Source organism: Phytophthora cinnamomi (genome assembly GCF_018691715.1).
Source record: "Phytophthora cinnamomi strain GKB4 chromosome Unknown Contig68, whole genome shotgun sequence".
NCBI classification, from domain to species: Eukaryota; Oomycota; class Peronosporomycetes; order Peronosporales; family Peronosporaceae; genus Phytophthora; species Phytophthora cinnamomi.
In genome coordinates this window covers 427638-440281 of record NW_027151001.1, presented here as the reverse complement: position 1 = coordinate 440281, position 12644 = coordinate 427638, and the positions used below count along the sequence as shown (strand labels likewise).

Here is a 12644-nt window from a genome sequence, read left to right as displayed (position 1 = left end):
CATAGCGGCGGTGACTTCAACCTCATTACCTATTTCTTCACTCCAGCATCTCCCAGTCGCCGTCACCATCGCCGTTGGCGACTGCAGTGCTTGCGTCGCTCGGAGAACTCTTGCCGCTGCTCTCCGCCGATGCCATGGCTGCGATTGCCGAGGCGGCGTCCGCCTCGATCGCAGCGGACAGCGGCGCCGCCTGCTTGATGGACTTCTTCTTCTCTCGCTTCAACTTGGTCGGGGACGACTTGGGCTCCGCTGCAGATTGTTTCGCACTGTCCTCGGCATGCGCAGCTTGCTCGACTTTGCTGCTAGCGTCCTTAGCGGACTTCTTTGCAGCCTTCTTCTCCGTTGACTTCTTTACAGGTGATTCCTTCGCGTCGTCGGCGTTTTCCTCGCTAGGAGAAGAACTAGGTGAGTCTGGCACTGCTGTGCTTGTGCGTTCGGACTCCGCCGATGCAGCAGACAAGAGGTGAAGGTCCCCCAGCTCCGGTCGACTTGTTCCAGTGATCAAGCTCCTACCCTGGAGACCGAGGGCCTGCACTTGTCCAAACAGGTTCAATGCAGCGGCCAATCGAGCGCGAAGAGTCTCTGCATCGTCGTCTTGGCCAATACTACTTGTAGAAACACAGAAACCAAACTCATTAATCCCTTGTAAACCATTAGGTGAAACGACCGGCCGTCACGTACTTTTCTGCAGCAACACTTGCAGGAGACGCCGTCGCAGCAGCACTCGTAGCTTCTTGCTGTTTCTTAAGCTGGTATTAACACCACCAAAAGCACAATATCAATACGAGTGAGCAGAACTGAATGGACGAGTTCTACTTGAAAGCGCGTGCGTACCTCCTCTTCCCGGCTTGCAAGCAGGGAGCGATATGTTTCCAGCTCAGTCCGAAGAGATGTAATAGCTGCTTGCAGCTCATGTCGCTCATTCGCATCAGCGCCATTGCTGGCCTTGGCAGCAGCGGCAGCAGCTATGGAAGCTTCTGCAGCCTTGTTTTCAGCAACAATGACCTTGTCTTCTGCTGCTGCTAACAGCCCCATTAGTTCCGAACTCTCATCCTTAATCGCACTGATCTTTTCTTCGAGTTCACCGATCTTCTCCTCGCGTTCTGTCAACGCCTTCTCCTTTTCGGCTAAGGTACTCGTCAGCACAGTGACCTTCTCGCGCAAACTTGCGAGTTTATCCTCACATTCTGCCAGCTCATCTTCCTTTGTGCCAAGTGAAGTCTGCAGCTTTTCATTTTCGTTGGCAAAGGCCGCCATTTTCTCGCTCATCTCTCGCCGCTGCTCAAAGTGCTCGGCCTCCACCTTTTGCTGATACTTCTTCGTGGCTTCTTTGAGTTTTGCAGCCATTTCCTGGGCCCTTGTCTCGCGATCGGCCTCCTGGCTCTTTTTAACGGCCTCCTTAATCTTCAGCTCCACAATTCTATCCTTTGCAGTGAGTTCTTCTTTCACCTTCAATATCTCCGATGCTGCACTCTCATCACGCTTTTTGATCGCCTCTTTGACTTTGACTTCTGTGTTCCTGTCTTTTGCGGCCAAATCTGTCTTCAGTTGAAGATTCTTAGCTGTGGCTTCCTCCAGTTTGGCCATCAAGTTCATATTTTCCTGCTGGAGTTTGTTCACTTGAACTTGTAGGCTCTGCTGATCCTCAGTCAGGGCTACGATCTGGTTTTGTGCTTCCTTGAATTTGCTTTCAAGCTCTTGTGTGGCAACAGTGACTACAGCAGGCTCGTCGTCCATCCGTTTGCGCTTTTTCTCTGACGGAGACGGAGGATCCGCAAGTTGCGTAGCCTCAAAATTTTCGTCGGCGACAACCGTCATGTTGACATCCTCCGGTTCTTCATCCCCACTCTTTGGCGAGACAACTTCCTTGCTCTTCGGAAAAGCAACCCCCTTGCTCTTCGGAGACGTAACTTCCTCGCTCTTCGGAGAGACTGGGCTCGATTCAGGAGACCTAACAAAACAAATAATGTTAGCTTACACAGGCATCTTCACTGTAACGCAAATTGTCGTCCCATACTTCAGAAATTCAAGCTTGTAAGCCAGCGGGATGACTCCTGAAGCACATCGACACATTCTTCAATCAGCCACAGTATCACGCTGGAATTATAACCGTTCGCACTACCTGCCGGAGTTGTGCCAGGCTTCGTGAAGTGGATCGTATATCCGTTGCCCAGCTGCGCCGAGGCTCCCTTGCCCACAGGCTCTTCATTGACATAAATACCGTTGCGACTGCATCAAACAGCTCAGTGTCATTGGCTTGTCGAGGCATTTAGTTGTAATACAAAGCTACTCAGCGAACCTGTTGTCGAGGAGCTTGACAACGGGGTCTCCGCTTTTATCCAAACCGTCCAGCTGCACCATGCAATGCTATCACCGTCCAACAAGCACCACGAAGGGACCCGTTAGATACTTAAAGTCATGTTGCTGCAGCTGCAGTCTGCTGGGTCACGTGGCCGTACCACGCTGCTGATGTAAGGTCGGCTGATCACGAGGTCGCAGCGGCGCTTGTTGCGGCCGATCGTGGTGACTTTGTTGGAGAAGTAGATGTGCTCGCTCTCCTCCGCCGGCTCCTTGGACACGAGCTTGAAGCGCCCCCAGGGCTTGGCCTGCTCCTGCTTGGGCTCCTTCTCCTCCTTCGCCGCCATGCTCGCTGACCGAGAGCTCGGTGAGGGGAAATGACAAGCTACAATGTGCAAGTATAGTTTTGACCAATAAGCGTGGCTGAAGGATGCGGATAATGACGAATAAGCGGTGCCGAACAAGCATGCGATGAACATCACCGCTAAACTGAGGCTGCTCAGTTTAGAATGCCCTTTAGATGTAGAAGACCATGAACAAGTTGGATAAAAAAATCACAACGGAGTCGTGTTCAGGAGAGCAGGATAGAAAGCAGAGAAAGGCACATTTAATGTGGCACGTGGTCTAGCTGCGGAAAGAGCGCGAGAACTGCTCGCGAGCCGAAGCGAACGCCTACGAAGGTGAAAAAGATACAAAGTAAATGCACAGGAACGCGATTGCTACCGGGAAAATAGGCTAAGCAAACCTACCTGTGAAATGGTGAGCTCTGCCATTGGCACTTCGTTGTCGATACCCTGAAATAAAAAAAAGCAAGACGACCAACAACAGGTTAAAATACCAAAGCAACAATTGCAGTCGGCAAAGATGAACATTCTTACGCGCATGAGCACGCGGTTCGAGATGGATGGAGTGTCGACTTCCAGGATGATACTGCAAGAATAACACATACACCCGTTTAGCATCATGACGCACAAACTGATAACCCATGCCTCTCTATCATACCCGCCGTCGACAACCTCGTCGAACGTAAGTAGCACCAGCTCGATGTTGTCCAGCATCACATGGCGATCCATCCGTCCCCTGCAGACGCAGACAACCGAACCACGTCAGTCTCAACCCAAACGCCCACGTTCAGTTCCAACCACGTACTTGAGCAGGTTGCTGACAGCGTCGTAGGCCGAGTCCAATACGGTCAGTAGGATGAGCTCATTCTGCCACAGGCCACTCTCTTCAGTCCACAACATCCCTCTTCAAGGAGTCAGCCAGGTTCTGCTGCTCGCTCACCTCCGAAGCCGAGCCAACCACGTGCATCGTAGTGTCCGAGCCGCAGCGGAACACGCTCACAATGTTCTCAATCAGAATAATGTCGGCTGCACAAAGCAACACAAAGTGGCCCTGATCAGAATGCGCAGCTGCATGTGCAGACCTCGCTGAGAGCGCCCCCACCTTCCACGCGAGAGGTGGCGTTCTTGGTCTTGGCGAACAGCTTCTTCTCCAAGGCGAGCTGCTCCTTCTGCGTCGGGTACGACTTGTCGTAGTACTTGGCGCACACGCGGTTGCCATCGCTGTCCAGGATAAAGATCGCCTTCACGCTCGGAGACGCCGCCTGTAGAGCGTCCACGGGGCAGCCAAATGGTCAGCGAGCTCTGTGCGATTGCCCGCTGTGGAGCTGCTGCCAGCTACGACTGGGAGGCTGCCGCAGAGGCCACGCAGAGAGACGAGCGAGACGCACCTTCACCATGTTGAGAGCAGGTTTTTGGCTCGGCACTTCTGTTGTGAGGGGGAGCTCTGGCAGTGCTAGGTGGGGCGACCTGATTGGTTGAAATTGCAACAGAGCTTTGTACCAGTATGTATCGGATCATCTTGACTATGGTCTCGGGAGTGGCGCATGACATGGCAACGAGCGCAATTATAAATTTTGTTTCTCTCTTGTCTCCTACTTATCAAAAAATGGGGTCCATGCAACGCGACGCGCATGACCCCTAGGTTAACTCACTACGCCTTGGGGTTGCAGCTAGACCACGCGGATGTCCTGCTGCAGATCGGGGTTGAACACAGGCCTCTGCTCCATCACCGAGTTGTTGATGAAGGTGTTGTGGCGCTGGTTATCGAAGTTGCCCTGGTCCAAGACGTCGATCAGCGCCGGATAGTTGTGGTTGAACGCCGTGTCGTTCTCGGCGCGTGTGTGCGTCGACAGTGCGAAGATGCGGGACATTTTCTGCTGGAAACGGAACTTGTAAGGCTTCGGCGGCAGCGCGGAAACGCCCTCGGGGTCTTTGCGCTTGACGAAAGTCTTGTAGAACCGCTCCATCTTCTTTTCCAACGTCCTGGTAATGGTGTGAACGAACGTCAAGATTATCAATCGGACAAAATACATGAAGCTAGCGGAAAGCTTATCACGTACCACTGCTGCAGGAAATCGATAATACCAAAATGGTAGAGCGACGGACCAGCCACGCTCGTCGCGGGTTGCGTGAAGAGTAGGTCACGGCGAGCTTGCGGCAGTTGGCTTGTGTCGACAAAGTACTCTGAGCTTTGAATGCCCATGAGTAGACTGTAATCCATGATGCCCTGCGAGCACAAAAAATCGCTGTCCTTGTGGATTTGGTCGTAGATACGGTGTGCTGTGGCCGGATCGATACGAATCTGGAAAAAAGGAACGAAAATGTTAGTAGCCACTAGTTTACACAACTGAGGCGAGGAGGACGTACCTTGGTCATCAAGTCGTTATCCTTGAGGACGATATCGGGCTCGTGGAAGTTCATGCCGTCACCGCACTCCTGGTTTTTGGTGCTGCCAAACGTGTACGAAGCATTGCAGTAACGACACGCGGTCTTATCGCCGACGCTCGGTACCTTCGCATTACGGTCCACCCACGATCCCTTGATATCGTACCGGTGGTGCACAACATCGGTGTCCGCGAACAGGTTTCCCATGACGACGAAGTAATACATCTTTCCGTACAGCGAGACGGAGTGGCAACCGTAGAACCGCGTGAGGAGCGTGTCGGGGTTGCTGGTCATGTAGGCCTCATAATTGGGTGCCATCTTGCGCAAGAACGCACACTCTTCGGGGGACATGGTCTTCACAATCAGACTTTCATCGGACGTGTAGAACATGAAAGCACCACTTCGACCTTCACTGAAACGCTCCTTGGTCGTGGCACCAAACATTTGAATGTAGTCGGCATCACTGATTCCGAAAGTCAAGCGAATGTTGCGGAATGATGTCGGGCAGAACGACCAGAACTTGATAGACTTGCCCTGTAGATACAAAAGTGGCAACGCACGTCAGTCTACGATGAGAAACTAGAAAGCACAGGAGCAGCAAAAATATTACCGCGTCGCCTTCACCGGAAATCGGGATAGTGATGAGCTCGTCGGTCACGGCACGAACTGACTCCTTAATACCTGACGTGGTGTAGTACAAAATCTCTGAGCGCAAAGCTGCGTTGGCTTGCGGACTCAGATCAACATCCACATCTGTCGATTCATCGCGACCGTTTGCGCTCTTTCTGTTGATGTTGTTTACAGCGAACCAAATCACATAGTCCAGGTATCCCTTTGACGAAATGAGGAAGATAACTAGTTGGCGCAGCACCTGCGCAACGGCCTTCGAGTTCGATGTGTCACTCTTCGTCGACAAGAAATACGCGCACATGTAGAGCAGCAGCAGGAGCAACCAGTAGAAAACATAAGCACCCGTGAAGCTGGTCATCAGAAGAGAAAAAGCACCCTGGTTAACGAGATCGATTGTGCAAAATATATCCCAGTATGCACTTACAAGGAGATGAAGTTCAGTACGCGAAGGCGAATGTTGTATGTTTTGGGGACACCGCGCAAGTAGAGACGGTGCCATGCCAATGTCAACACGCTGTAGCACGGAAAGAGGCAAAAACTGTTTAGAAAACGAACAAATACACGCACCCATTTTGGTCAGGGACTTACCACACCGACACGAACAGCACTATGAGCACAAAGCAGTAAATCAAAATCCAGGGCCTGTGGAATAGTTCACAAAGCATAGGTTAAGAGAGATTTCCATGAACCTGCAGAGCGGTAAAGCACCCACCATTTCTGCGCATTCAGGAAGCTTGCGGTAGTAGAGCATTTCTGGATGGAGTCAGGGCACGTTTCACCAGAATCGCAGCAAATACGCGACGACGCCAGGCAAAACCCGATAACAGTGTCCGTATCGGACTCGTACGTCATGGACTGGCCGTCTACAGTGAAGAATCCGCCGGCGCCTTGGACCGAGTACGTGATCACACCCATGATGATGCCTCCCAGCCAAACCCACAGGTGGTAGAATTTCATCAGTCGTTTGTAGCTTGTGAAAGGACTCGTAAGCTGTGCACAAAAGACGCAAAGGTTAGCCACGTGTAGACTGCATATCTCGTAAAGAAGGATGGTAGCAGTTAATACACACCGAGAAGAAAAGATCGCAAGCCATGGCAAGACCCCAAGCTTCGCCAGTGAAGAAGAAAAACTCCGTGATACCAGCAAGTCGCTGACAGTTCGTGTTCGACCCACTGGGGTCAAAGTCCACAAGCACGTTCAACAGCAAGCATATCGCCATGAAGATGCTTAGCACAGAGCGATTGTACACGATCGGATTCGGATGCTGGTGCCATTGCTTCTTGCGGCAGTACGTGACAACCACGGCCGAGCCGCAAATGATCGTGTTCACTGAGCCCGCAATAAGTCCCGTCCATCGGTAGCTGTACATGGCGACTGACACGCCAAGAAACGCCATCGTGAGGCAGAAGCCAAGGAGCTGCGACTTCCTGTTCTCGAACCAGCGAATACGTCCCTGCCCCACCGACTTGGAGCGTCCGCGGAACTGCTGCGTCATGTCCTTGTCGATCACGCGGACGATGTTCTTCTGCGTAGCGCGCGGCGTGGAGATCAGCGGCTGCTGCGCCGTGGCGCTCATGTTGTTATTGTTGAGGCTCATGGCGTCAATGTAGTTGCCGCTGGAGCTGCTGATGGTGCTGTTGTTGTCCATGGTGACGAAGCCGTTGGAGGCTCCGCGCGTGACGCCGTGGCGCTGCCGGAAGGAGCCGTTCTGGTCCACAGGCGGCAGTTGGCGCATGGAGCGCCGTCCGTCGGGGGCCGCGTCGCCCTCGGGCTGCTGCAGCGTCTCCATGACGTAGACGCCGTTGGCCGGCGGGCTGAACGCGCTCATGTAGTTCTGCTCCTCCAGCACGGGCGTGCCTCGGTGCTGCTGCGAGTGGCTGGTGACGGACTGGGAGCGGCGGTACGGGGTCTCTGTGCTGTGCGACCTGGCCATCTAGGCTCCCGAGGCTTCTCTGCTCAGCGGCACACACGCCAGTCGGTCGGGGGGTCGTCGCCTTATTCAATCCCAGCAGTCAGCGCGCTGTCTATCGCGAACTAACTCGCCTCTCCTGCCCCTACAGGCCGGGAAAGAAGGGGCGATCCCAAATGATGCGCAGGAAACAGCAGGGCACGCCGGGAACTCGCGCCTCCGTCTCTGTGCCTGTCGGCTTGGTGGCTAGTGGCGGCGCGGGGCTCGTGCGTCGTCGGCGGCGTCGCCAGGAAGGGTCTAAAACGCTGCGCCCGACGGTTCCGACGCCGCTGGAAGCTCTCGATGCGCTCGAAGCGTTCGCGATATATAACTGACTCGCTGCCTGTCCTCTGCGCAAAGCAGTGTCGTGCGCCGAGGCTCCGATTAGTGTTGGTTTCGCTATGTGGCACGATGTTGACAATAGTTGGTACTTTTGGATCTGAATACACCCGAGTTTGGTTATTTGAATGAGATTATAGAAACGATAGGCACCAGCTTTTGGTATTAGTGGCCTGTCTGCGTCCAGATTACTGGCTTCCTCAACTGATCCTACAAAGTTGCGAGTGGTCCTATAAATTTAGCTTGGAAGCTAGAGTGGCCCTGCTTGTCAAGCCTACTTCAACATGAAGAGGCACAAGCCCCGCTCGACGCTCTGGGACGAACGCCAAGAGCTGCAGTCTGGAGCATACACAGTGTGGATGCCTTCACCGGCAAGGCAGCGAGCTCATACAACTCAGTGTGGGTTGCCGTCGACTACTGGGGCTGTGCCAGCTGAGGGCGTGTCAGTGTTACTTTTGCGTGGAGCATTTCGTGGCGCGCGACAACTTCGATTCAGCTGCTAGCAAACACATGAACGAGCAATGTGTCCGCACCAGCTCGCTCGAGCGTGGGCCACATGGTGTGGAAACAAGAACACCTCGTCGCAGCGCGAGAAACCCTTATTGTCGTGGGGGGCATGGTCCGGGGGAGGGGGGAATCCAGCAGTGAGTTCCCCTTAATCCAACAGTTCGATGCAGAATGGTCCGCAGACAGCTGCATTGCAGGGTAAATGAAACACCTGCAGTAGTGTCCGCAACCAAGCACCCACGTTAGATCCCAGTCGAATCAAACGCCACCCCCACCACTTCGTCGCATCATGTCGCCGCGAGCTCCGCAGCTCATAATCGTATGCCATTGAGTTCACGCAATGAAGAACGATAGATGCAGCCGCGGTGCTTGTCACTGGAGCTACGGAAACGCACTGTGAAGCCCCTCGATTGATAAGTCAAAGGCAAAATGGGGAGGCTGCTAGTGACGGCCCCGCGTTGACTCGGCAGCAGCGGATGCAGATGTTGCGGCCAGCAAATGCGCGGGTGGGCTGACGTCCTCAAGCTTTGGGCAGTGCCGACACCGTGACGTCACGACCCCAAGTACGTGGGCCGTGATCGACGTCCTATAGTACCGTACTTCCTATCTCCTCAGATTCTCACACACCTCACCCCAAACCCCTTAGGAAATCAGCATCCATAGTTGACCGCCTGCAGACTCAGTTTTCACATCTCGATTTGCCGCCCCGAGCGTCCAGTTCTCCTCCTCACACACCCGCCCGCCGAGATGTCTCCCCCGCCCGCGTCCGGCAAGAAGGTGGGTCCGCGCGACCTGCTCAACGGCGGCCTGCTGCAGTGCCTGGAGGCCGCGACGCTCGGCATGCCCTTCGAGGTCTGGAAGACGCGCATGGGCCGCTACCGCACCGAGTCGACGCTGCAGGCCTTCCGCAACGTCATGCGCGAGGGCGGCGGCGTGTCCGCCTTCTGGGCCGGCACGGGCCCCAAGATGGTCGAGTCCGCGTCCAAGGGCGCCATCCTGCTCTTCTCCAAGGAGGCCATCTCCGACTCGCTGCTGTCCGCGGGCGTGGGCCAGGGCGCCACGGGCTTCCTGGCGGGCGCCGGCGGCGGCGTGTGCCAGGTCGTGGTCATGGGGCCCTGCACCTTCCTGGTCACGGGCGCCGTGACGGGCGACCGCTCCATCTCCACCATGCAGCGCATCCACAACGTGTACGGCGCGCACGGCCTCAAGGGCTTCTACCCGGGCGGCACGGCCATCGCCTTCCGCCAGGCCACCAACTGGGCGTCGCGCCAGGGCTTCACGGAGATCGTGCGTGGCCAGTTCAAGCTGCTGTTCCACGGGGACAAGGACGCCAAGCTCACGGTGGCCCAGGAGGCGGGCGCCGGCATCGTGGGCGGCGGCCTGGCCTGCTGGAACCACCCGTTCGAGGTGGCGCGCATCCAGATGCAGAGCGCGGCCGACCGCGGCGAGCCCAAGCAGAACATGGTGCAGGTCTTCCGCACGGTCGTCAAGGAGCAGGGCTACGGAGGTCTCTTCAAGGGCATCGTGCCGCGCCTGGGGCTGGGCATCTGGCAGACGCTCTTCATGGTCACGGGCGCCAAGCTCGTGCGCCAAGCGCTCGAGGACATGGAGGCCAAGAAATAGAGCCTGGATGGCGTTGCGTGACCTGCCGTTGGCGACCGATGTGAAGTAGCAGGGGAATGACCGGTACGGCCGGTCCGAATAATGAATTGATGCTGGTTTTGACTGCGAATGATGATTGCGTTCTTTGAAGCATTCCGAGTGCTCTAGAGATCTGAGTGAAGCACCTCGCGCAGGCACATGGTAGCGAAGCATCCACTGTCGAGTGAGAAGGAAAGCTGGAGCGATAGCCCTGTGGGAGGGACAAATAGACGCATGTCGGTGAGAGCCATGTCTTCTAAGACCTACAAGTAAACGATTAATGCATGCACGCACCCTTGTCTTCATCGTCTTGCCACGCCCACTCCAAGTCGCGAGGGTATGCAATCAGCGGCCTGTAAGCTCCTTTCACTGGTCCTGAGTCGCAGAGAGCACCCTTAGTGCCGTCTTCCTCCATCATCTAAAATACAGTCAGCGCAATGCATTCAGTCACTTTCAACATCGAGCATACCGACTGCGAACAAGTACTAACCTTGAGGCATGCCTCCTTTATCGAGTTGGAAGGGAAAATCACACTCGTTCCAGGTAGCGGCAGATGCACGAGTCCTAGTGCGTCTGCGTGAGTCCTGTTGAGCTCAGCCGCTTCTTCTGCAGTGATAACCTTCACCGCGATTGACTTCTCGCTCGGTTCATCGCACTTGATCAAATCACCTTCGACAACCTTGTTTCCATACTTGTGCAACCGAAGCGAAACCATTCGGTTGAACAGGTAACTCTGGTATGCGTGCATATACATCACGCGACGCGAAAAGGGAACACTCAGGACTGCCTGCTCGAACGCATCGCTTCCAAAGCGCTTCAACCCCTGAAGTACCTGGCGCTCGACTGACATACTGTGAGGCATAAGCTTGAGAGCAGCTTCGATGTCACGAGACTCGAGATAAAGCTGTTTTGCCTTTGCACCATCCGCAGAGTCATTGTCTTGTACTGCCAAAATGAGTCTAAGAGCGTCCTCCCACTTGCTTGCAATGATCTTTTCGCCGATGTGGTGAGGCCTCACTGTGTTGGTGGGCACCCCGACGCGCTGAAACCCGAAGTAGTTGGCGAAGCCCTGATGCTTGATCTCCTCCAGTATGGGCCCGAGGGACGATTGAATCGTCTTAGGATTAGACTCTGTTTCACTTGAGAGCTTCTGGATGGTTATAGTGAACCTGTTTCCACTCGCTCCGCCCAGTGCCATTGGAGTTTCGACATACTGAAGATCTCCCACTCGGATCCCGGTTAACGTAGCTTCTTCAGCGCTGTTCAAACTTAAAAGTCGATCAGGTGCTACCCCACTTGCGACAACGTGCTGGAAGGTGATGGCTGCCTTGTCCTTCGTGCCGGCGTATGAAAACGCTGAGAGGGGGCGATGGAGCCACCGAGCCAGCTTGTCAAAGCACGCAAAGTGCTCCTGGTTTGTCTGCAAAACACAACGAAGTGACCGAGCTTGGTAAGTGGAAGAGGCAGCTAGGAAGGCCACAATGACCGTACCTTTTGGACAACAAACCGGAGATACGCTTGCGGTTGCGAGCGTTTGCGCTTTTTACTGCTCTTTGGCAAGAAGTGCACAACCAGTCGCTGCACGCCATTCCGGGTTTCAGTCTTTGTTTTGAAAGACGACGAGCTCTTAGCTATCACGCGATGCAGCGCTGTCCGCGATTCTTTCGTGTCCTCATGGTCCAGCTCAAGCCCTGCACGTAAGATTTGGTCAGTCACCTCAGCACCAGCAGGCAAATAAGCCCGTGGAGTACTCACCTTTTGATGCCGTGGGGTCATCAGCTCCCCTTCGGAGAAAAGCAAGCAAACAGTCGCAGTTCTCAATAGTCATGCCGCCATTTCGCAACTTTTTGTACACGGGGTCCAGCTGCACTTGGATCTGCTGCTCCTCAGCTTGGTCTTCGGTTGACGGAGCCTTGTGCGCCTTGCAGTCTAGGCCCGGGAAGCAGTTCTGGATGCAATTTTGAAGGTAGATGCGGTCTCGGAACTCCGCGGGCGACGAAAGGAAGCATTCGTTCAACCGACCCTGCGCCACACTCTCCACGCGCTCACAGTCCTTGGCTCCAATCAGTTCCGTCAGCGCTGCTCGCCATCCGCCAACGGGCTCGTCAAACACCAGTCTCTCCTTCTTCTGCCTCTGCGAAGCCTCCTCGATCTTCTTCAACACAGCTTCGCGCTCACTCTCCGTCGGCAGTCGGTCGCTATCATCGCTGAACCCCACAACGTCACCCGCTGCACTGATCTCGCGCACCACGAAATCCTCCGGTCTGAATTGACAATCCACACATGTCAGCCGAGTTCCCATTGACCCACAGCTTCTCTGGCATTGCAACCACTACGCACTTCGTCTTGATGCGACCGCGCACAACCAAACGCCCCTCGTCAGTGTCCACGAAGGCCTCGATGCCCACCGCCGCACCATCCAGGACAGTCGTTGGCACCTTCGACTCCATCCTCCCAATGGTCATCAAACGACACGCACCAGTCATTAAATCGGGGTACAGTACCGTACCTGTTGGTGGCAGTTCGTGTAGTCGTAAAAAAACTCCATCGCC

The 12644-nt window shown here is 54.9% G+C and overlaps 5 protein-coding genes across 5 annotated transcripts; 1 reads left to right on the top strand and 4 right to left on the bottom strand.

Moving 5' to 3' along the window:
- Positions 1-37: 37 nt before the first annotated feature.
- IUM83_07706 (SMAD/FHA domain) lies at positions 38-2645 on the bottom strand (the record flags this gene model as incomplete). Its single annotated transcript, XM_067932026.1, has 7 exons — positions 38-605; positions 682-749; positions 835-1951; positions 2018-2054; positions 2123-2229; positions 2300-2367; positions 2460-2645. The coding sequence occupies 7 exons, from the start codon at positions 2643-2645 to the stop codon at positions 38-40; spliced, it is 2151 nt and encodes a 716-aa protein (XP_067786405.1).
- A 277-nt stretch (positions 2646-2922) lies between these two features.
- Positions 2923-4039, bottom strand: IUM83_07705 (Coatomer subunit zeta-1; the record flags this gene model as incomplete). Its single annotated transcript, XM_067932025.1, has 8 exons — positions 2923-2970; positions 3048-3092; positions 3177-3228; positions 3301-3378; positions 3448-3509; positions 3583-3668; positions 3745-3904; positions 4031-4039. The coding sequence occupies 8 exons, from the start codon at positions 4037-4039 to the stop codon at positions 2923-2925; spliced, it is 540 nt and encodes a 179-aa protein (XP_067786433.1).
- Positions 4040-4312: 273 nt separating this feature from the next.
- IUM83_07704 (phosphatidylinositol-4-phosphate 5 kinase-like protein) lies at positions 4313-7590 on the bottom strand (the record flags this gene model as incomplete). Its single annotated transcript, XM_067932024.1, has 8 exons — positions 4313-4625; positions 4703-4944; positions 5010-5561; positions 5638-6007; positions 6082-6171; positions 6246-6299; positions 6499-6647; positions 6727-7590. 8 exons carry the CDS (start codon positions 7588-7590, stop codon positions 4313-4315), a joined length of 2634 nt encoding a protein of 877 aa, XP_067786291.1.
- Positions 7591-9198: 1608 nt separating this feature from the next.
- Positions 9199-10074, top strand: IUM83_07703 (Mitochondrial Carrier (MC) Family; the record flags this gene model as incomplete). Its single annotated transcript, XM_067932023.1, has 1 exon — positions 9199-10074. One exon carries the CDS (start codon positions 9199-9201, stop codon positions 10072-10074), a length of 876 nt encoding a protein of 291 aa, XP_067786404.1.
- Positions 10075-10217: 143 nt separating this feature from the next.
- Positions 10218-12542, bottom strand: IUM83_07702 (uncharacterized protein; the record flags this gene model as incomplete). The annotated part of the gene is made up of 6 exons (XM_067932022.1): positions 10218-10303; positions 10387-10510; positions 10583-11512; positions 11584-11783; positions 11848-12356; positions 12433-12542. 6 exons carry the CDS (start codon positions 12540-12542, stop codon positions 10218-10220), a joined length of 1959 nt encoding a protein of 652 aa, XP_067786432.1.
- Positions 12543-12644: the final 102 nt, after the last annotated feature.